The following is a 24,220-nucleotide window of genomic DNA, read 5'->3' as shown; positions in this document are numbered from 1 at the left end:
TCTGTTCAGAGCCCACTGACCATACCTAGTCACATAGCCCCAATCTAAACACAAAGAAGCTAGATAATGTGGCCAAGCAAAGGAATATTTGGAAGTTTTTCTATGCCACAGTGATGGTTCAATTATCTGAGAAATGCTTCCTGCTACATTTTTTCTTCATGCCTTCTCTGAATTATTTTGAAGAACTTCTTTTGTAGAAGGTAAGACTCTCTTGGTCTTCCAGCACAATTCTCTCTATACATACACAGGGAAGGAATAAAAATTTATTCTAAAGTGCATGAAGGGAGACCTGTATTTATTCTAAAATAGTCTGAATTGTGTTCTGATGAGAGTGGCTGGCAGAACAGTTTAAGAGTAGAAGCACAGGCCCTAGTACCAGTCAGCTTGGGTTTGAATTTCAACTCCCCCATTTATCAGCTACGTGAACTTGGTAAAGATATTTGAACTCTGTATGTCACAGTTTCCTCATCTCTAAAATGAAGATGACTATAGTACTTAGTTTATGATTCCTGTGAGGATTAAATCAATTAAAATGGCACATATAAAATACTTAGCACAAGGCTTAGCACTTACACTCTCAATAAAAGTTAAACATTAAAAAAGTACCCTAGCTTTTTATCTCATTGCCTCAGTTTCAGATTCCAGTTTTCTAACATGTCTCCTTGAACTAATGATTCATTGTATAGTTCCCGTACCTTTTCCTCTCTCTTCTTTCCAAATTTCTGCTTTCTAACCTCCCCAGTTGCTGGTTTTCTCTTGTATGGAATCAAATAGTGCTTCTCCAAAATTAAAACACACACACACACACACACACACACACAAAATGTTAACTCACAGCCATGATGATACCTATTAATTCTTGAGTGTTTTTTCTCCACTGGTCCAGTCATTCTAGCAAATACTATGTGACTGAAGAAAGAATACAAGGGACCCTGGAGTTTCCCTGCCTGGTCTGGAATTGAAGCTCTGCCACTTATTTACTATAACATTGGGTATCTTAATACACTGCTCTGACGATCATTTCTTTATTTATAATGTATAGATAATAGTAATATATAATTCATTAGGCTGTTGATGTACACATTTAGCATAGCGATTGGTATAGAGTAAGTGCTCAATAAACATTTGCACTCTATAAAACGAGAACAATAATATTTTCCTTGAAGGACATGCATGAGCTTAAGGAAGCTGAAACATCACAAACCATTAGGTCAGTGTTTTCTATGCATGTCTATATGCATATGTGTTTGAATGTACACATATATGTATGTACACAAAGACATTCCTTCTTAAAACAAAAGGATGTAAAGGCAACTAGAACCTGCATTTTGTGCTAAGAATAACTGCCAACCCTTTCAGTACAGCCCATATCAAGCATCAATATATCATTAGTTACTTAGATGTACATCCCATTATTGGCGCTTTATGCTTTAGTTTCTAGAAACCTGCCAACCAGCATCAAAACAAAAATAAAATCCTTAAGTATTTACTGAATGCTTCTGCTATGCAAAATACAATTGCTATAAAGCCTAGGAAGTATTTTTAGCATCATACATTATCAGTAGACTGATACCAAAGGTACTGACTTTTTACTGGAACAGTATCATGAAATATTCTGAGTGTCATATCTGCTTTTAAAGGAGTTCCTATCAAGAAAACTCTATGCCATTTTGCACTATGTTGCTCAGAGGAAAAGAAGATGCAACAGAGAGAGCATTAGATTTTGTTTTGATGTTCACAGTATGGTCCTGTTTCATCTGATGAAATGAATTAGAGTTCCATCTCACTGCCCCTGTGAATGAGAAGTTTACCTGCTAATATATGAAGACTGACCTTCCTGACCCCTTCCCTGACAAATATAAAGTATATTATTGTGTTTTCATATTAACAAACATTGGCTTTTCAGTTTGTTGGGTTTTTTCACAGTTTTACCAATTGACCTAGACTGGCAATGTGTAATGCACAAAGGCCAGATATTAGACCAATAAGCAAGTCTTGTGACCTCTGAAAATTTACTCAGTTGGAAAATTCTATACCAGTGCTGTTCAACAGAAATATAATGTGATCCATTTATGTGATTTAATATTTTTTTAGTAACCACATTTTAAAATAAGTTACTTTTAAAGTAAAAGAAATAGGTGAGACTGACTGAATAGCATTTTACTTAAAATAATGTCATTCCAATGTAGTCAATACAAACATCACTGACATAGCTTACATGCAGTCTCATTTTGTCTTTGAAATCCAGCAGGTATTTTCCACTTATGGTACCTCTTAATCTGAACTAGCTGCATTTCAAGTGCTCAGAAGCTACATGTGCCTGTTGGCTGCCATAATGGACAGTGAAGCTCTATACTATTGTTGGGTAATTTGAAAGAGTAAAAACTTAATAAAAGTTAGCACTATATATGGAATTATTATATCACACATGTTATATATTACTTTGTAGTTTAAATAAATGAAATAAGTTTAAACAAATAAAATGGAAAATTTAAATTAGAGGAGTTCCTGTCATGGCTCAGCGTTGCTGTGGCTGTGGCATAGGCTGGCAGCTGTAGCTCCAATTCAACCCCTAGCCTGGGAAACTCCATATGCCATGGGTATGGCCCTAAAAAAACAGATGAAAAAATAAAATTAATTAACTAATTAATTAAAGGAAAAGAATACCAGACAATAGAAGGAGCAAGGCAAGATATGAACATAGGTACTTAATTTCCTATTTTTAAACTCAAACATAAAGGAATGATTTGGGAAAAAAAAAACCTTATAAGTGAAAGAAGGATGCAGGTCATTGAGCATCTACACAGGTAGAAACTCTAGGGATACTCACAGTTGTGGGCATTGGTTCACCAGAATTCAGGAAAGAGGTCTGCTGTTCGTTTAAAATATAATGTGATGTGTGTTAACACTGAGGTAGATACTAGGAATTAAGGAAACAATAGAAAGTACTGGACTGAGAATGAATACGGAATACTGTGTAAAGTGGAATGAGTGAATGTCTCCTAGGGGAAGCTACATCTAAATGGAATCTTGTAGAAGTGTTTGTAGGAATAGCTCAGATGAAAAGGAGATGAAAATCGTACCTCAGGCTTAAGGAATAGCCTGATTTTCAGAGGTGGGAAGGTGCTTCAAGCCAATGAAGTGAGAATTTTTTTTTTTTTTTTTTTGGTCTTTTTAGGGTTGCACCCACAGCATATGGAAGTTTCCAAGCTAAGGTCGAATTGGAACTGCAACTGCCAACCTACGCCACAGTCACAGCAACATGGGATCTGAACTGCATCTGTGAACTACACTGCAGCTCATGGCAACACCAGATCCTTAACCCACTGAGCAAAGCTAGAGATCAAACCTGTGCCCTCATGGATACTAGCCAGGTTCACTACCACTGAGCCACAACGGTAACTACTGAAGTGAGAATTTAACATAGGACCTCCTTAAATAATGTTCAACATTTTGTTTAAATATTGAGTTAATTAATATTATTATACTAGAACCCAGTAATAAAGGGCTAGAAATAAAAATGGGTATTATCAGTCACCTTCTAACCAGGAAAACAGAAACCACTCCTGATAAGAGAAGTCAGAGGATATTTAATCTGGGGAATGCATTACCTAAGTTTTAGAATTGTTGAGAAGCCAGACAGGAAATAAGGAAACCCAAAAATCAGTAACCATGGGAAGCTCCCATCTACCCTCAGGATTAGAGAGACACAAATGAGGTTCCTGGAGCCAAAAGGTGAGACCACCCAGCAGAAGCTCAAGCCACATGTGGAGTTTCCTCACAAAAGCTGGGAACACTGAGGGAGGAGCTGTCTGATGCAACCTGGACCAAGGGAGAAAGTGCAGCTACTGACAAGGAAAGAATGTAAAGGAGAGACATACTCTAACCTCCTTCTTCTTTTCACTCTCTAATCTCCTTCCACAGAGACAAAAGGCTGCTGACACAGCAGCCTGAGAAAGGTAGCCTGCAGAGGTCCCTTCTCCCAAAAATCAGAGAGCAAAACAGGACAAGAACAAAAAATGTATCAGATAGCAAACAGGCTATGGATAAGCACAGCAGAAAGAAAATCAGGGAGTTCCCGTCGTGGCGCAGTGGTTAACGAATCCGACTAGGAACCATGAGGTTGCAGGTTGGATCCCTGACCTTGCTCAGTGGGTTAACGATCTGGCGTTGCCGTGAGCTGTGGTGTAGGTTGCAGACACGGCTCGGATCCCGCGTTGCTGTGGCTCTGGCGTAGGCTGGTGGCTGCAGCTCCGATTCAACCCCTAGCCTGGGAACCTCCATATGCCGCGGGAGCGGCCCAAGAAATAGCAACAATAACAACAACAACAACAACAACAAAAAGACAAAAGACAAAAAAAAAAAAAAAAGAAAGAAAGAAAATCAGAGTGACCTATGTTTCACTTTGTTCAACAAAAGTGTATCAGTGCTGGAGTTCCCCTTGTGGCTCAGCAAAAACAAACCTGACTAGTATCCATGAGGACTCACATTCCATCCCTGGCCTCACTCAGTGGGTTAAGGATCCAGCATTGCCATGAGTTATGGTATAGGCCGCAGACTCAGCTCGGATCTGGTGTTGCTGTGGCTGTGGTGTAGGCCGGAGGCTACAGCTCCGATTCGACCCCACCTGAGAATTTTCATATGCCACAGGTGCGGCCCTAAAAAGACCAAAAAAAAAAAAAAAAAAAAAAAAAAGTATTAGTGCCTACTGTGGATTAGAAACCATTCCTATTGGGAATACAAAGGTGAATAAGAAAGCTCACTACATATTCATCAATAAAATATTTTAATAACTTTTGTGAGAGCAGTAACATCTAACTTGGAAATACACTTATCAGATAAACTAGGCTATAAGAGGCTTGACATTGTAAGAAAGGTCCGGGGCCTCTTGATAGGTCAAGGAAAATAAGGTTATTTGGGGAAACCTCAGACCTAAATGTGGATGGAAGTATAAATATGGACATTAGGAATAGCTTCCCAAATTCTGGATGGCCTCTGTTTTGGCCCCTCTCCAACTAATGCGGTTGGTGAGAATTATAAACCACAGTATGGTTCAATGAGTAGCTCTGTTTTGGAGACCAGCAGACCTAGATATGAACCTTAGCCTTGCTCTTACAGGTTCCATAGTTTTGGGCAAGTCATTTAAATGTTTTCCCATCTTTCAAAGAGCAATAATAGTAACTCCTTTAAAAAGTTGTTTAAAAATTATATGTGATCATATATTTGAAGTGTTTAAGTGTCTGGGGCATAGTAGGTGCTCAATAAAAACCTGTTAATATTTTAAATTGAATGTGAAAAGAACAAACATTGTATGTACATTACTCATTAAAACACATAAATTCAATATAGTCATATAAATATACTTTGTGAACCCACATAGATAACATAAAAAGAGTTAATTTGAAATATAAGGTGGGAATTCCTACCATGGCACAGGGGGTTAATGATCCACTTGTCTCTGTGGCATTGCTGGCTCAATTCCCAGCCTGGCTCAGTGGGTAGGATCTGGCATTGCCACAGCTATGGCATAGGCCACAGATTCAACTCAGATTCGATCCCTGACCTGGAAACTTCCACATGCCACAGGTGCAGCCATTAAAAAAAAAAAAATTCTACATTCCTTATTACTTACACAAGTGCTAAATCAGCTCCCAGTACTTTGATAAGTTTTATCTTTGTCACACATGTTTGATAAAGTCATAACCCTGGATAAATCCAAGTATTTGTTACCCATGAGTCTGAACTCCTGCCATTAAACTAGGCAAAAAAAAAAAAAAAATCATGTTTAGTGGTCTTGGGTTAAATTTTTTTACCATAAACCTCAAATGGTCCCTTAATACTGGTAGGCAATTTTACTACCTATACCTAACTCACCAATGACTCAGTCCCTCTACCAGTCTCATACAAATATTAAGCCTTGGATCTCTCAATCCTCAACAATGCATCCACTACCTTTACTCTCAGATGATGATCTTACTTCCTACTTTACTGAGGAAATGAAAACAATGACAGGAGAGTCTGTATAAAGCCCATCACCCACCAAACACTCACCATCTTCTGCACTCACCACACCTCCCCAACCAGCAGCATCTGTACCCATGACTCTGCCTCCTGCGCACAACAGCATGAGCTCTCCCGTTTAAAGCCAGTCATTCCACTTGTGCTCTAAGATCCATCTCTTCTCATAGTCTACCTAAGAACACTGAAGAAATTTTCCTCTCTTGCTCCAACATCATTTTTCTCTCAATCATTTGCATCACAAAACTAACAGTTATGTCCTCCATCTTAAAACATAAAAATCAAAAGGAAATTATCTTTATCCCACTTCCATGTGACCAAATCACCTGTTTTTTTCCTCATCTTTGTATCAAAATTCTGGGGAGAAAAAGTTCAACACTTTTTTTGTAATGGCCACACCTGTGGCATATGGGAGCTCCTTTGCCACAGCCACAGTAATGCCGGACCCAAGCTGCATCTGCAACCGACACGCAGTTTATGGCAATGCCGGATCCTTAGTCCACTGAGAGAGGCCAGGGATTGAATTTATATCCTCAGGAAGACAATGCTGGGTTCTTAACTTGCTGAGCCAAATGGGAACTCCTCAATTCTTTTTTATTCATTTCTTTCCAATCACTCAATCTGCTCTTTTTTTATTGAATTATAGCTGATCTATAATGGTATGTTAGTTTCTGGTGTATAGCAAAGTGATTCAGTTATACATACATATTACTTTTCACATTCTTTTCCATGACAGTTTATCACAGGATATTGAATGTGGTTGCGATACAGTAGGACCATGTTGTTTATATATCCTATATATAATAGTGGTTAATCCCAAAGTCCCAGTCCAAACCATCCCCACCCTCCTGCCCTTGGCAACTACAAGTCTGTTCTCCATGTCTGTGAGTCTGTTTCTGTTCCGTTCATTTGTGTCATAATTTAGATTCCACATATAATTGTAATCATATGGTATTTGTCTTTCTCTTTCTGACTTGCTTCACTTAGTATGACAATCCATGTAGCCACAAATGTCTTGACAATTACTTAAACACACACCAATCAGGGTTTTGTTTCTCTCACTCCAAAGGAGCTTCTCTAGCCAAGGACACTGGCAACATTTATGCTGCCACACGCATTGCTAACCTGTCGGCAGCATTTGGTACAGTTGTCACTTGCTCCTCCTGACAAACTGGCTTTACTTGATTTCTGGGACACCACATTCTCTCCATTCCTTTCTTTCCTCAATGACCCTTCTGTTTCCTTTGGACAAAGGAAGGGAAAAAAACTTCATCTTATTCTTGACCTCTTAATATTAGGACACACCAGCCTCCACTCTTGGTCCTTTTATCTTCTCTATTTATACTTACTCCCTTGGTAACTTCTTCAAGGCTCATGCCAATTATACATTTTAGCTAGCATATTTCTCCCAAAATCCAGATTCACCATTCTACTTAGATATCTTAAGCTCAACCTATCCATACCGAACTCCTTATCATTTTCCCAAACTTACTATATTTATAGCCATCCCATTTCAGTTGAAATTAATCCTTCAAGTCACTCAGGCCAGAATCTTTAGAGTCATCTTCACTCTTTTCTTTTTCTCACACTCAGCATTCATCCATCAGAAAATCCTGCTGGCTCCACTTTCAAAATACATACGAAATCAGATTACTTTGATTATTTTATTATACTATTACTGAACAGATAGCACTTCTCACCCAAGTTGCTGCAAGAGCATCTAATAGGACTTCCTGTTTCTACCTCCCCCACCCCCATATTAGCAACCAGGCAGCCAGAGGGTCCTTTAAGACTTAAACCTGATTATATCACTCCTATACTCAAAACCCTGCAACTGGTCCCCAAACACTGACAGTAAAAACTGAAGTCTTTACATTGAACTAAAAAGTCCGACATTATTTGACTTCTGCCACATCTGTGACATCATATCCTCATATTTCCATCATTGTTCCTTTTCTCCAGCCAAGGAGCTTAATTAATTAATAAGCTTAATTAATTGCTCAATTAATAAATATTTGTTAAATCAATCTCAGTTTCCATGGAGCTCACAGTCTACTGGGAGAGAAAAATATATAAAAGAATACAAAAAGAAGGTAATTAAAGCTTTCCTCAATCTCCCATTCCTAAACAATGACAAGTGAATGTTGAAGGTTGAGAAATTTGCCAGGGGGTGGGAGTAGTATAGGGGACATTGGGAGGAAGCAAGGACATTTCAGGAAGGATGAACATGGCACATACAAAGACCTAGAGAAATGAATCAGCAGAACATTTAAAGAATTACGAGTAAAGCATCAAAGAATAATATTTAAGATTAAGGAATCTGAATATGGGAAGTAAACATAAATATAATTTACACTTTATAAAAGAGTCTAATCATGAAAGACTCTCTATTTGTTTCTTCCCTTACAGCTGTCAGTCTAGTCTCAGAGTAACTTATTAACCATATATATATATATATATTTTGACACACCTCAACAGTGCCAAAGCAATACTTGGAAAGGATTCTAAATTCCCCAAATTAAATATACAAAAGAAAAACCCAGAGTCAGACTTAATTTGAAAAGGTAAAGGAGTGGGTGTTCTACTATATCAAATTTAATTTGTACAAAATCATCTCTGGTAACATTATTTTTCCTGTTCCACTGTGTTTAGACTACTTTAGTAAGGCTTGATCTCCCTGTCTATCTAAACACTGATTCACTTACAGCCAGCTTCAGGCTAACATAGATCTTACTAATACCCAACAAATCCACAAAGTGTTAGTTTCACATGATTTTGTATAAAAGGTGAACTGAGACTAGATTCAGCCCACAGCTTCCCCCAGACAAGGCAGCCGATCACAGGTGAGTCTTAGCATTTATAGTTACCAAGAGGTGACAGTTAGTTCTGAAATGATTTTTCGGGATCTGAAGAACAAATCTAGAGCTTTTTAACTTCTGTTGGGTAGGGAATTCGTACTTGTCAACCTGGCTTCTCAAATATGGTTAGTGCACTGTAATTACTGTAGCAAGCAATTGACTTTTCATAGACCAGTTCACCTGGCCTCTGATATGGTCTTATTTTACAAAAAGGAGGAAAAAGCAAATGATATTTATGAGATGCTAAAAATGATGAACTAATTTAGTAGTACAAAAGTTTTTCTTGGAGTTCCCGTCGTGGCTCAGTGGTTAACGAATCCGACTAGGAACCAAGAGGTTGCGGGTTCGATCCCTGGCCTTGCTCAGTGGGTTAAGGATCCAGCATTGCTGTGAGCTGTGGTGTAGGTTGCAGACACAGCTTGGATCCCACGTTGCTGTGGCCCTGGCATAGGGCGATGGCTACAGCTCTGATTAGACCCCTAGCCTTGGAAACTCCATATGCCAAGGGAGCAGTCCAAGAAATGGCAAAAAGACCAAAAAAAAAAAAAAAAGTTTTTCTTTTTAAATAAAATGTTTTAAAATGATAATGAAGGGACAAATATGATGATCACAATTACTTGCTTCAGAGTAATCCTTTAAGACAGTCAATGGCAATACTCTATAAATATTGCTCTGCTTAAATCATCATATTGGAGTTTTGACCTATAATATAGTTCTACTTTGACAAAAAATAAATAAATTGAGGAGGAGAATAAGAAGAAACGTTTGGAGTTCCCGTCGTGGCGCAGTGGTTAACGAATCCGACTAGGAACCATGAGGTTGCGGGTTCGGTCCCTGCCCTTGCTCAGTGGGTTAATGATCCGGCGTTGCATGAGCTGTGGTGTAGGTTGCAGACGAGGCTCGGATCCCGCGTTGCTGTGGCTCTGGCGTAGGCGGGTGGCTACAGCTCTGATTCGACCCCTAGCCTGGGAACCTCCATATGCCGCGGGAGCGGCCCAAAGAAATGGCAAAAGACAAAAAAAAAAAAAAAAAAAAAAAAAAAAAAAAAAAAAGAAACGTTTGTTCAAGAAACAAAGAATTAAAGAAAAGGAAAAGGAAGGAAAAACCACTATAGGAGTAAAATGTGACTGGAGAGGATGAATAGACCAGTTATTCAAGGTTTGGTCAACTTACATTACGAATGTAATTCTTTGGTTTTTCAGTTTTTTACAGGCCTTAATTGTTTGGTTTCCACCCCAAGATGAAGTCGCTGCAGTTTTGCTTCCTATTCTGTTGCTGGAAAGCCATCTGCTGCAACAGCTGTGAGCTGACCAACATCACCATCACAGTGGAGAAAGAGGAGTGTAACTTCTGCATAAGCATCAACACCACGTGGTGTGCTGGCTATTGCTACACCCGGGTAGGTTCTTTGCTTTGCTAGAAGTGAGGGTGCTGAAGGTCTGTAAAAGGCGGGCTTCACTAATTCCCACTTTATCAATATTTTAAGTTTCCGGAACAGCCATGAGTCCCTTAGTCAATACTGTCTGTTTCCTGATTGGGGTTATTTACCATGACATCGGTTAAATCTTCAGGCCTGGATTTGATTAAGGTAAATTTAGGGAAGCCTCAGATTTTATCTGATTAATTTGGTAATTGCCAACTCTATTTTTTAATTTTATTTAATTTTTTTATTTCAAAAAAAGTAGTTCTATTCTAGATTCTACACATACAGAGATAAACACATAAACATACATATATTTAATAACAGAAGATCTACAATATTTCCCAAAAGCCAATTTTTGTAATTGAAGCTATATCTTTGCAATAGAGATAGTATCAAAATGTTTGTAGCAACATAAAAACACAGCCATGTTATAAAAACTGTCTTACTGGCCCATCTCAATACAAATGCCAACGCGCAGCCTGAGAACACAATCAATCCTTGCAGACTGTTAGGACCCAAATGAACTGGCAAACCCACTCACTTCTTTATATGGTTGAGAAAAAGAAGGCATAGAGGGATAAAACCACTAGTTTGTATTCACACAGTTTCTTTGAATTAATCCAAGTGAAAAAGCAGTTTCTACTTTCTTTTTTCCCCTATAACGCCTGGATATCTATGCAGAATTTCCGTAAATTGAAATTGAAAACAACTTTTTAATGCAATATACCTTACTGGGTGGTAAATGAGTTTGATCAAACTCCACTTATTGCATCTTATTGGGATACAGACTTGATGGCATGATATGGAAATAAATTAAACATAAGTGCCTATTTCTTCCCTCAGTGGATTTTTTTTTTTTTAACTAGAAAGTGTTAGAATAAGGTTGTTCTGACAGGACTGAACTTCTTATACACAAACATGAAAGCTTTGAAACTGAGCTCTGAAAAATATACAGCATTTAAGAGGGGAAGATGTCTGTAAGACAGCAGAATATTTAAAATCTTACATGAATTTTTATAGTCATGTTAAGCTAAGTATTAACATTCCACATTATATATTTTTGATTTTATTTATACACACCCAGGGACAATGTATTGAGAAAATTTTTCTGAAAAATTAAACTTCAGTTTTTTATGGTTTAAGCTGTCATTAATATAGCTTTCAACTTAGTAATGAATATAGCTTTCAACTTTCAAAACGTCAAAATTTCTGTCCTATTTCCTTTTTAATTATTTTTTATATTGAAAGTCAAGTTTCTTTAAAGTCAGAGAAATAATTAACATTTTGACATAGACATAAGGAGTAGGAAAAGGAATAATATATTTTCTGTAAGATTTCCAGATCAGAAAACATGGCATAGCATATAGGTTATTTATGATTTATGAAATCATGTTTCCTTGGTTAGGAATTCTATAAATGGCCTTAATGGATAAATGTCAGAGCAAGAAATATTCAATGCCTGTTCATTTTGATTAAATAGAAACTTCTGTAATACTTTAACCTAACTCTCTCTCTCTCCCCTGAATCCCTTAGGACCTGGTATACAAGGACCCAGCCAGGCCCAACATCCAGAAAACATGTACCTTCAAGGAGCTGGTGTACGAGACCGTGAAAGTACCTGGCTGTGCTCACCATGCAGACTCCCTGTATACGTATCCAGTAGCCACTGAATGTCACTGTGGCAAGTGTGACAGTGACAGTACTGACTGCACCGTGAGAGGCCTGGGGCCCAGCTACTGCTCCTTCAGTGAAATGAAAGAATAAAGAGCAGTGGACATTTCATGCTTCCTACCCTTGTCTGAAGGACCAAGACGTCCAAGAAGTTTGTGTGTACATGTGCCCAGGCTGCAAACCACTATGGGAGACCCCACTGATCCCTGCTGTCCTGTGGAGGAGGAGCTCCAGGAATGCAGAGTGCTGGGGCCTCAGTCCTATCACCACTCAACCCTGTATTCTGGGTCTGGTTCCATAAGTTTTATTCGGTCTTTTTTTTTTTAAATTACTCAATGAATTTTATTACATTTATAATTGTACAACGATCATCACAGCCCAATTTTATAGGATTTCCATCCCAAACCCCCAGCATAGACCCCCATCTCCCAATCTGTCTCATTTGGAAACCATAAGTTTTTCAAAGTCCGTGAGTCAGTATCTACTCAGTCTTATTACCTTAAAGACATGTGGGTGTTTTCTGTTTAATAATCTTAGAAATCCTCTCAAGACAGGGATATGGACCCAGAGGAAGGAAATGGGCTAAGAATGGGTGAAAGGACTAAATGCAGCATTCTCCCACTAGACACAGAAGCCTACAAGAGCAGGGCCAGTCTCTTTGTCATGAGTGTGGCCTCAATACCTAGCACAGTGACTAGAATTTAGTAAGAAACTCAAGAATGGCTTCCTTAAGGAAAGTAAGATTAGAAATGTAGGGGGTAGGAAAACACTGAAAGAAGACGTTGGAGGCTATGTGATGAGGCTGCCCTTGGCAATGCCAGTCAGCCCGTGGAAGGGGGTCCATCAGCTCCAGTACCGCTTCACCGCTCTTCCTCCGGCATATGGAGGATGGAGACAGGACATCTCTCTCAGGCAGGTGGCGGTTACCAAGCTCAGGATTTCCAACCCCTTCAGTTAAGGGCAAAAGCAAGAAATGTTAATGCGGGTTTGTGGAAATTAACCCACATCTATTCCATCATTTAAATAAATGGAACAAATGCTATCAGACTCCTGCAAAACTCCCTCCAGGTTGGGATCCACTCCTTTGGAGAGAGGTGGATTTGAAAGCAGATTTAAAAGCGATTTTGGCAACTTAATAAGTACATTTATCTTATCTAAAAATGCATTTGTGTAAAGAAATAGCTCTTTTAGAATTAGCCATAAGGGGAAAAAAACAAACAAACAAAAAAAACTGCTGTTTTCTAGAATACTCTATCAGTCTTTTGTCTATCCATGTTCTCACAAATCTATTTCTTTCAAGAAGGTAAATCTTGAAGCTATTTCATGAGTTGATGTTGTTTTAAGATGTTACCTCTTAGTTATGTACTTGTTTCATACTTATGTTGTTTAATTTATTTAAATCTTATTTTTTTAATAAAGATGCTAGCTACTAGAGTCATAGATTTGGATTTTTTTCATATACCAGCAGATGACTAAAATGTCTGTATGTTTATAATATTAATAGAAAGAGTCTTATTTAAAAAAACTCCTTGGCGTTCCCGTCGTGGCGCAGTGGTTAACGAATCCGACTAGAAACCATGAGGTTGTGGGTTCGGTTCCTGCCCTTGCTCAGTGGGTTAACGGTCCGGCGTTGCATGAGCTGTGGTGTAGGTTGCAGACGCGGCTCGGATCCCGCGTTGCTGTGGCTCTGGCGTAGGCCAGTGGCTACAGCTCCGATTCGACCCCTAGCCTGGGAACCTCCATATGCCGTGGGAGCGGCCCCAAAGAAATAGCAAAAAGACAAAAAAAAAAAAAAAAAAAAAAAAAAAACAAAAAAAACTCCTAGTGCTCCTGTATGTTTACCTTCAGAAATATTAAAATTAATTTGTTGCATTTTTAAAAGTATTTCCTTATTTACATTTCCTGACATTTTTTGAAATCATTTTCTGATGTAGTCAGGAAAAGAGCAAAGAGAGAACCACAGAGTGGATAGGGGCACTGGAAAGTCTCTAGTTCATGCCTTGGATTTTTGAGATGGAAAAACTGAGGCTCAAGGCTGTTAAGTAATCTACCCAAGATCATAAAGATTGTTTATGGCAGGCAGGATAGAACCCTGGCCTCCCAACTCTTAGCCTAGCTCTGCTATGACTATTCTGTCATATTAAGCCATTTTGGCAAAGACTAAAGCAAAACTGTAGGTACTAATAATCAGCTATATCCATTCAAATCTGGTATTCAGTGTGGCATGTAGCTATAGTCTCTTCAATATTTTGACAAGTGGAAACTGGGCTATGTTTACACTGTTTTGTAAGATGCTTTTTAAGTTATAACTTTTTCTTCCTCCCTATACTTTTGAAAATCAAAGTAATTACTTTCCATTAGAGGTAGTAGAAGGCAATGGCTCCAGAGTTAAGTTATCATAATCATCTTAACCAGACGGGTCATCGTGAACAAGTTTCTTGAATTCTCTGGACCTCAGTTCCTCAGATGTAAAATGAAGATAACATTATCTGCCTCAGAGGGTTATGGTAATAGTTAAATGAATAACACATGCAGAGGGCTTAGAATAGTGCCTGGCTCATAGCAATTCCTCAATAAATATTAGCTGTTATGCCTTGAGACAACATGGCAAGATAAGTAAATCAGGCTTAAGTTAAAAACGACCCAGCTCAGGCTCTTTCAAGTAAACTAAGGTAAGCAATTTAGCCACTCTGGGCCTCATTTTCCTCACTTTTTCAGTGGAGTACACATGGTAACTATCCCACCAGGTTGATGTGAAGTTTAAAAAAGATAATGCATGTAAGGTACCTGGGAGTCCAACTGAAGAGCTAAAATCCTGATGAAAAGAGAGACCTCTTTACCACTGAGTAAAAAGGTCAAGGTCAAAATGCCAGGAAGCAGCAGCAGTTTCTGCCTGAGGCACCCCCATGCCAAACTGGAGTGCAATCCTTCCTGAAGTAGCTAGAAAACTTGTGAGGCTTCCAGGTCATGCCAAGAAAAGACCCTTCTCCTCATGCCACTGTCTGAGCTGAAGTCCATACTATCCCTAGCACTATGGTAAGAGTTTCTCCTAGCCCTGGACAGTCTTCACACAGCAACAAGAATTATCCTTCTAAACCACAATTTTGACCTTGCCAAATAGTGAATGGGGTTCCCCACTATATTCAAGAGGATAAAATTGTAAACCTTAGCCAACACAGGAGGCCATTCACGGTCTGACCAGTGATTACCTCTAATTTTCTATCTCCCTCTTCCCCAAGAGGCTGCTGTACCTGGAGACTAGCTGTGAAGGTTGAGGGAGGTTCTGAAATGATTTACCCAGAATACCATGCCTTTCATTCTGTAAGAGATTTCGTTGACTATGATTATAAACTAGTCAGTAAGTCAGCAGTACTGAATTTTAAGTGATAAAAAGTGATGCCAGCGCATAAGATTAATACTGAATTCATGATAGTGAGGAAAGAGAAAGAAGAAAGGATGTACTTAGGGAGCCTCAAACTATATCTGTAATGTTTATATCTTAAATCTGAATCATGAATATGGTATAATGTTAATATACATAAACCTAGGAAAGGCTATACAGGCTTTTTTTATATTCTTGGAGACATGTAAAGTGCTTGCCAGTTTAAACTAACGAGGTATCTTTATGTGATTTTTACTTATATTTCTTATTTATTTATTTACTTTTTTTTTTTTTTTTTGTCTTTTTAGGGCCACACCTGCAGCATATGGAGTTTCCCAGGCTAGGTAGAGCTATAGCCGCCAGCCTACGCCAGAACCACAGCAACACCAGATCTGAGCCGCGTCTGCAGCCTACACCACAGCTCAAGGCAGCACTGGATCCTTAACCCACTGTTCGAGGCCAGGGATCGAACCTGCAACCTCATGGTTCCTAGTTGGATTCGTTTCTGCTGCACCACGACGGGAACTCCTAGCCCACTTTTTTAAAATAAAGTTCACTGAAGCACAGACACATCCATTTGTTTACATAGTGTTTTTGTTTTTTTTTTGCAATGAAAATTACAGTCATTTATTTTTTTTTCCACTGTACAGCATAAGGACCAAGTTATACATACATGTATACATAATTTTTCCTCCCATTGTTGTGTTGTGATATAAGTATCTAAACATAGTTCTCAATGCTTCACAGCAGGATCTCATTGTAAATCCATTCCAAGAGCAATAGTTTGCATCCCGATAACCTCACGCTACCGTTCCCTCCCACTCCCTCCCTCTCCCCCCAGGCAGCCATAAGTCTATTCTCCAGTTCATGATTTTCTTTTCTGTGGAAAGGTTCATTTGTGCTGTATATTAGACTCTGGTTATAACTGATATCATATGGTATTTGTCTTTGTCTTTCTGACTTATTTCACTCAGTATGAGAGTCTCTAGTTCCATCCATGTTGCTGCAAATGGCATTGTCATTCTTTTTTATGGCTGACTAGTACTCCATTGTGTATGTATACTACATCTTCCTATACAACTCAACAGCAAAAAAGCCAACAACCCAATGGAAAAATGGGCAAAAGACCTGAATAGACAATTCTCCAAGGAAGATTTACAGATGGCCAACAAGTACATGAAAAAATGCTCAACATCCCTGATTATTAGAGAAATGTGAATCAAAACTACCATGAGATACCACCTCACACCAGTCAGAATGGCCAACATTAATAAGTCCACAAATAACAAGTGCTGGAGGGAGTGTGGAGAAAAGGAAACCCTCCAATACTGTTGGTGGGAATGTAAGCTGGTACCTTAGAAATCTATACATAGAACTACCATATGACCCAGCAGTCCCACTCTTGGGCATATATCCAGACAAAACTTTCCTTGAAAAAGACACATGCACCCGTATGTTCATTGCAGTACTATTCACAATAGCCAAGACATGGAAACAAGCCAAAAGTCCATTGACAGATGATTGGATTAGGAAGACATGGTATACATACATATTGTTTTTTTGCATGACAAAAGCAAGATTCAGTAGTTGTGAAATGACAGTATGGTCCACAAAGTCTGAAATACTTACAATCTAGACCTTTATAGAAAAAGTTCACCAACTCATGGTGTAAGGAAAATGTTTGCAGAGAGTCTAAATGTTAATGGGGTTGGGTTTTTACTTTCTAGTTATTAAACAGATGGTTTGTTTGCAGATAGACATGAAATGGAGAAAGTTCAGGAATTTGGATCCTTGATAGTATATAAAAGCCTTTTGCTTCTAGAACCCACAGAGATAGATAAATTTGAAGAACAACAAGACTCAGTGCTGGAGTTCCTGTTGTGGCGCAGCAGAAACAAATCCGACCAGAAACCATGAGGTTGTGGGTTTGATCCCTGGCCTTGCTCAGTGGGTTAAGGATCTTGCACTGCTGTGAGCTGTAGTATAGGTCACAGATGCGGCTCGGATCTGGCGTTGCTGTGGCTGTGGCGTAGGCTGGTAGCTGTAGCTCCGATTAGACCCCTAGCCTGGGAACCTCCATATGCCAGTGTAGAAGATGTCAGAGCATCCAACAGCCTGTATCCCTGAATGACCAGAGGACCCACTTACATCCACAAACCTGCTCCTCTAAGAGGACTTAATGAATGTCAGCATGAAATAAACTTCTGTGTTAAGTCACTGAGACTTGAACATTTATGACATAGTAGGCAATGCTACCCTGATTAACAGATATCCACAGTATCAAAGGAACTTAAATATAATAATTCATACCAAGACACATGAACTAAGCACAAAGTTATCTTATGTTCCTATGTACACCTTAGGTCACCAGTTTCTTGTCAAAAAAAAAATTGTTTATCAGTACTTTGACCCCTGGATATGTGTGCCTGTGCATATGTAATTTCCCCAAGAGAACTTCCCTTGCCTTTCAGTCTGAAAGTGGATTCAGAGTGCTGCTGACTAGTAAAATACTCTACATAAAAAGTCAAACTAGTGCCTTCTGCCTGTTTCCCTGATAAAGTCCCTTTCCCTGAGGCAGATCACAGAGCTATTAAATGTGGAATATAGAACTCAGGAAGTTCTTATGACTTCAGGGCACACGTGCTATCTACCATGCTCCATGGTTTCTCCACAGGCTTTATTGCGAGGGTATTTTGGGGGGGGGTCCATGTAGAGGCAGACCTCCTGGCAACCTCTGACTAGAACTTAAAATGTGACCCTCAGTTCACCAATAAGATTTTAATGAATCCAGGAGCTCAAATCACACTGGGATAAAATGCTGCCTTTCAAATAGGATTATTTCAAAGCCTCAACCCACTTGGGGAAACAGTGGGTGACCCTGAGGGACCAGTAATATTGATTAGACCAAATGTGAAAGATTAGGACCAAGGAGAGTTGTGAAACACAGAGGAGCCAGAAAAAGAATTGGAGTCATTAAGCAATAAGTCTTCAAAGGCTCCTGTATGTGGAGTATATTTATTTCTATCTTAATATAATTTTTCAAAATCTAGAGCAAAATCTATTTACTATGTTAACATTTCTTTCTCATTCTCTAATATAGATGCTGAAAAAATCAGCCGATAACATCAGTAGCAAAACAGTCTGAGCCTCTTTGAAGCAATATATGTAACGATCATATTTAAAGCCCAACGACCATACAGAATATGGTCTGTTGGCCCACATGAAGACACAAGTATTTGGACGATCAGCTCAGATTAAAAAATGAAAATAATAAACAAACATTCAGAACCAACTGAAATAACAGATGTTGCATTTAGGAAGTCAGCTGGCCTTAAATAAGCACAAAGACCAAGGCCCATCACACAGCAGCTGAAATACAAGTGAGCACTGAAGATGTGGTGGTGATGAATAAACTCAGTGCTATTGAGTCAAGTTTACCACATTCCTTTAGCCAAAGCTTTTTTGTTAGCAAAAGATAGACACCCATCAAATTTCTTTTACAGGAAAGGAAGGTTTTACAGTAAGGGTGTTCATGAAATTGGAACTAAAACAAGAATACCTAAAGGGATCAAGGCAGCCACTTTTGCTCAGGAGCCCCCAAAACCCATTTTTAGCATGTCTTTCTTTCTGCATCGCAGCTCCATTATTCTCAGAACGGATGTGGCTGTTAATCATGGGCTCCTTTCAAAACAGCACACAGCATCCATCAGAACATCTCTTTTGAATCTCTCAGCTTAAATTCCCAAGAGAAAAGATTTGATTGACTCAACTGTTTACCATCTCTGTTTGGGTACAGCCCCTCACACAAGGCTATGATGAGGGCTACTAGACACTCCAACAGTAGGCTTCTGAGAACCCTAGTAGTAGACTGCCTTTGGCAGCAAGATACAACCTTTGTCCCTTCAGTGGCCTCCCATCACCAAAGAACAGCCTGACATGGTTTTCTTGAGCCAAGGAGAAGTAAAAAAGATCTAGACGGAAAAGTTGAACATGGCAGGCAAATTGATGGCTGTATCTCAAATAAATATTTACCCAACAATTTTAATGGCATTGAAAAGCTCTAAGCAGTTATTCTACTTTTGAAAGGAAAAAAAAAAAAAAAAAAAAAAAAAGGTGATTCATCCTTTTGAAGATAGGCATATTGATCTGAATTCAGCCCATTTTCTGTACATTGGCCCCAAGGTATGAATATTATATGCTACTGTCATTGGTATACCAAACAAGCAGGATTCATGGAGGGTAATCCTAAAAGCACTTTATTGTGTTCCCCCTCTTGTCCCTTTGAATTTTCTCAGAGGCAGCTGTCCTTTCTCAGCCACTGCATAAAAATTTATCAGATTACAGAGCATTGCTGGTCACTTTTGAGTAATAAATCTTCATTACTACTTCACAAACACGAAAGTAACCCCAAACCTCCAGTTCCACCTAACAACAAAAACTTCAGGGAGTTCCCGTGGTGGCGCAGTGGTTAACGAATCTGACTAGAAACCATGAGGTTGCAGGTTCGATCCCCACCCTTGCTCAGTGGGTTAACGATCCAGCGTTGCCGTGAGCTGTGGTGTAGGTCACAGACGCATCTCGGATCCTGCGCTGCTGTGGCTCTGGCGTAGGCCAGCAGCTATAGCTGCAATTTGACCCCTAGCCTGGGAACCTCTCCATATGCTGCAGGAGCGGCCCAAGAAAAAGCAAAAAAAAAAAAAAAAAAAAAGACAAAAACTTCAAACAAGAGTTGGTATTAAACCTTTCCCATCTTTGGAGGAGTAGGGGCATGATTCTTAACTCTCTCTCCATCAGGGCTGTATACCTTCAGGTTACTGGCCTCTCTGGATTGGAATGCAGAGTAGCAGTAGGGGAAAGAGAGAGGACAAAAAAGATGACTGCATGCTTTTATAACTCAACAATCATTTGAAACTGACTCTTTCCAGAGCATATGTCTGTGTTCTTCAGAGGTACCTCTGCTCGGACCCTCCCACACAACAATTCCCTTGGTGTGGGTAGTACATCTCCATAGGCAGGCCTTTTCTGACCTCCCTCAGCTCCTTCACACAGCATTACACCCCTAGCCTCTGAAAAAAAACCTCTTAAGCAGAATCTCTTATTAAATAGACATTCCTGGAGTTCCCATCGTGGCTCAATGGTTAACGAACCCAACCCAACTAGTAACCATGAGGAAGTGGGTTCAATCCCTGGTCTTGCTCAGTAGGTTAAGGATCCGGTGTTGCCGTGAGCTATGGTGTAGGCCACAGATGTGGCTTGGATCCTGCACTGCTGTGGCTGTGGCGTAGGCTCCAATTCAACCCCTAGCCTTGGAACCTCCATATGCCAAGGGTGCAGCCCTAAAAAGACAAAAAAAAAAAATCTCTGAGAACCATTGGGAGTTCAGATCTTTTGAGCATGGGCCATCCATTCTCCTTGCTTGGCCCTGCAATAAGCCTTTCTCTGCTCCAAACCTCAATATTTTGCTCTATTTGGCCTCACTGTGCATTAGGCACACAGACTTGGGTTTGACAAAACAACCATCTACATTTTTTAAATCCTTTAACGAAGGTCAGAGCTTCTCTATGAAGTTTTTGGCCATCTGCTCTGATATTCCTAGAGGATGGTCTATCTCAGGGTTCATTCTGATATCAGAAATCTATTACATGTTGATGTCTTGAAACTCCAATTTTAAACATCTTGTGCTACTGCCTAATACATTATGAGAAATCAACTGATTAAAAATGAAAAAGAAATATTTTGCTCATGATTTTTATTTTTGCCCTCTTTAGTCCAATGCAGGCACCTTCACCTAGCTATATACTGATCTGTAAATCATTCTTGAGTAATCTATTTTTGATGATCCCCAAAGAAATGTAGTGGGGAGTGCTAGTACACGACACATGCAAGCAACTGAAATGAAAATGATCTCTAGATAGATACAGGCAATGCGAGATGACTACATCTCCACTCAAATGCAATTTCACCAGCTCCTAAATTACATTTTCCCCACCAGTTCACTTAATATGCACCTGCAGAATGCTGTCTCCCAATTTAATTTTCCTCTGGGCAAAATGTTACATTCTCTTCCACCCTTGAACATGTTTTATATCCTTTTTTATTTTCTTAAATAAAAGTCAGGACAAAGACAAATGGACAGAAGCTACAAGGAGGCACATTAGGCCAGTGAGTGAAAAAAAGAAGGAAACAAAGCAGTTTGGTGAACTGTCTTAGTTCAAGTTGCCATAACAAAATACCACAAATCAGGTGGTTTAACAACATAAATTTATTTTCTCACAGTTCTGGAGGCTAGAAATCCCAGGTTGAGGTGCTAGCCAACTTGGTTCCTAGTGAGAGCACTCTTCCTGGCTTGTGGATGACCACCTTCTCACCCTGTCCTTACGTGGAAAGGAAGGGGAGGGAAAGAGGAAGAGAGGGAGGGAAGGAAGGAGGGATGGAGGAAGGGAGCTTTCTTAGGTCTCTTCTTATGAATATTCTTAGAAGAAAACAAACCCTATCCAACCAGGGTCACCTAATTAGCTCAACAAAGGCACTATCTCTAAATATAGTCATTTTGAATATTGAGGTTTAACATATGAATTTGGGGGAGACACATTCAGCCCATAATGTTCCACATCTGCCCCCCCCCCAAATTCATGTGCTTCTTGCATGCAACTTACATTCATTCCCCAAAGTCTTAACTCATTCCAGGCTCAGCTATAAAGACTATAGTCCAAAATCTCATCTGAATATCATCTAAATCAGATATGGGTGAGACAATTCATCTTGAGTCAAAATTCCTCTCCAGCTGTGAATCTGTGAAGCCAATTACATGCTTCCAAAATAAGACGTAGAACAGGGAGAGGATACATTCCTACTCCAAAAGGGAGAAACAGGAAAGAAGGAAACATGATACCAAATTCCAAACAAGTCCAAAACCTAGCAAGGTAAATTCCATCAGATTTTAAAGGCTGAAGGATAATCCTCTTTGGCTCAATGTTGTGGCCCACTCAGAAGACAGCATCATCCCAAGCCTCTGTGGGATGGCCCTATTTCTTCAGCTCTTTCAGGCTCTACCCACTCTGGACTGGACTGGTCTCTGCAAGTGCCCTGCTCATGGCCCTCTGTAGAGGCCCTGTCATCTGAACCCGAAGAGGAGGGAACAGTGTTGCTGCCAGCCTACTGTGGGAGTGGTAGCCCTGATGATCTCTGAAGAGCCATAGAGGCCACTCTTCCTTGAAAAATAGCCCAAGTTTGCAGCAACTAGCTCTATAGTCTGGTCCTATAAAATCCAGTAAGTTTGGCAGACTTCCTTTATTTTGTCCAGTTTTCTCTGTCCTTTTTAGTTGAAACTGGCAGTGTCTCTGCTGTGTAATTCCATCTATATTCCTGGACTTTGCTGAGATGGCTAATTAAATCCATAAGTCACACTCATGATCTCTTCATCAAATGTTTGTTCAGCCACACCCTTAATGCTCTCTTCAGAATAAGTGCTCTCATTTTTTTTCCAATATGGATAGGCTGAGAATCTTCCAAATCTCCAATTTCTGGCTCCTTTTGGCTTAATAATTCTTTCTTCAATTCATCTCTCTCCTCTCACATTTTATCTCCTCTAAGCAGTAAGAAGGGCCCAAGCTATATCTGCAGCACTTTGCTTAGAAACTTCTGCTAAGCATTCAATTTCATAGGTTGTAGGTTTTACTGTTGTCCCACTCAAGTCCATGTGCCAGAGGCACAATGAAGCCAAACAAACTGAAATGTTGGCGTTTGGGGCAGGCAAAGAAAGGCTTACTACAGGGCAAAGCAAGGAGAACAGGCTCCTCATGCTCAAACAATACAACATGGGGTAAGGGCTGAAGGGTGCATGACTTCTGATTAGTTGGTGATGTTCCAGGAATCTCAATCATCAACCTTCTGGTTCCAACTAGTCTGGGGTCTCAGCATGTAGTTACTAACCTCCACCTGAGTGAGGGACTAAGTTCCTGCAGAACAACTCAAAGATTTTTATCAGATTGTTAGGTATATCCCTTGAGGAGGAACTAAGACTCTGTTTTATGGCTGAACTCTTGTTCCTTGACTGCTTTCCCTTTGTTTGCATTCCCTCTCTTCCCTAATTAGCACCTGCATGAATCTGCTCTTTGGAATTCAAGGAAGACCTAGAAGACTTGTTTTTCTACAAACAAGTAATGGGGAACATGACAAGGTTTTGCAACTGGAGGGCCTGCAGGGTCCTGCCTGGATTTGCTACTTTTTACAAAATACTACAACACAATTCAACCAAGTTCTTTACCACATTATAAGAAGGATCACTTTTCCTCCAGTTTCCAATAAACTGTTCCTCTTTTCCATCTGATATCTCACCAAAATGGCCTTGTCCACATTTCTTTTCTTTCTTTCTTTCTTTTTTTTTTTTTTTTTTTTTTGGTCCTTTTTTAGGGCCACACCTGCAGCTAGGGGTCCAAATGGAGCTGTAGCCACCGGTCTACAACACAGCCACAGCAATGCCAGATACGAGCCACATCTGAGACCTACACCACAGCTCATGGCAACAACAGATCCTTAACCCACTGAGCAAGGCCAGGGATCAAACCTGCATCCTCATGGATACTAGTCAGGCTCATTAACACTGAGCCACGACAGGAAACTCCTAAGTCCACATTTCTGCCAACAGTCTATTGATGACTGTTTATGTATTCTTTTAAGAAAATGGATTCTCTCCAATTCTCCTATTTTCTTTCTGAGCTCTCACCAGAATCCCTTTAATGTCAGCAATTATACCAGCAATCCTTTCATGGCAATCTTGTCTTCTTCTAGCATATATCCTTACATTCTTCCACCATGTACACATCACCCAGTTCCAGAATGACTTCTACATTTTTGGGTATTTACTTC

General features: G+C 39.6%; 2 protein-coding genes across 14 annotated transcripts in view; one reads left to right on the top strand and one right to left on the bottom strand.

Moving 5' to 3' along the window:
• Positions 1-24,220, bottom strand: part of LOC146405318 (uncharacterized) — an 887,521-nt gene that overhangs the window by 790,000 nt on the left and 73,301 nt on the right. The gene's annotated exons all lie outside the window — the stretch shown is intronic.
• Positions 8,829-12,645, top strand: FSHB (follicle stimulating hormone subunit beta). The gene is given in 3 exon segments (NM_213875.1): positions 8,829-8,861; positions 10,079-10,275; positions 11,833-12,645. Coding segments are annotated over 2 exon segments (390 nt in total). The 5' UTR covers positions 8,829-8,861; positions 10,079-10,116; the 3' UTR covers positions 12,064-12,645.

The sequence above is a fragment of the Sus scrofa genome, chromosome 2, assembly GCF_054392235.1.
Source record: "Sus scrofa isolate SSC_HxYL_T2T_F1_AM1 chromosome 2, Sscrofa_HxYL_maternal_Yorkshire_Landrace_v2.0, whole genome shotgun sequence".
In the NCBI taxonomy this organism is placed as follows: Eukaryota; Metazoa; Chordata; class Mammalia; order Artiodactyla; family Suidae; genus Sus; species Sus scrofa.
The sequence above is the reverse complement of the archived record's forward strand: the minus strand, read 5'-3'. Positions and strand labels throughout refer to the sequence as shown.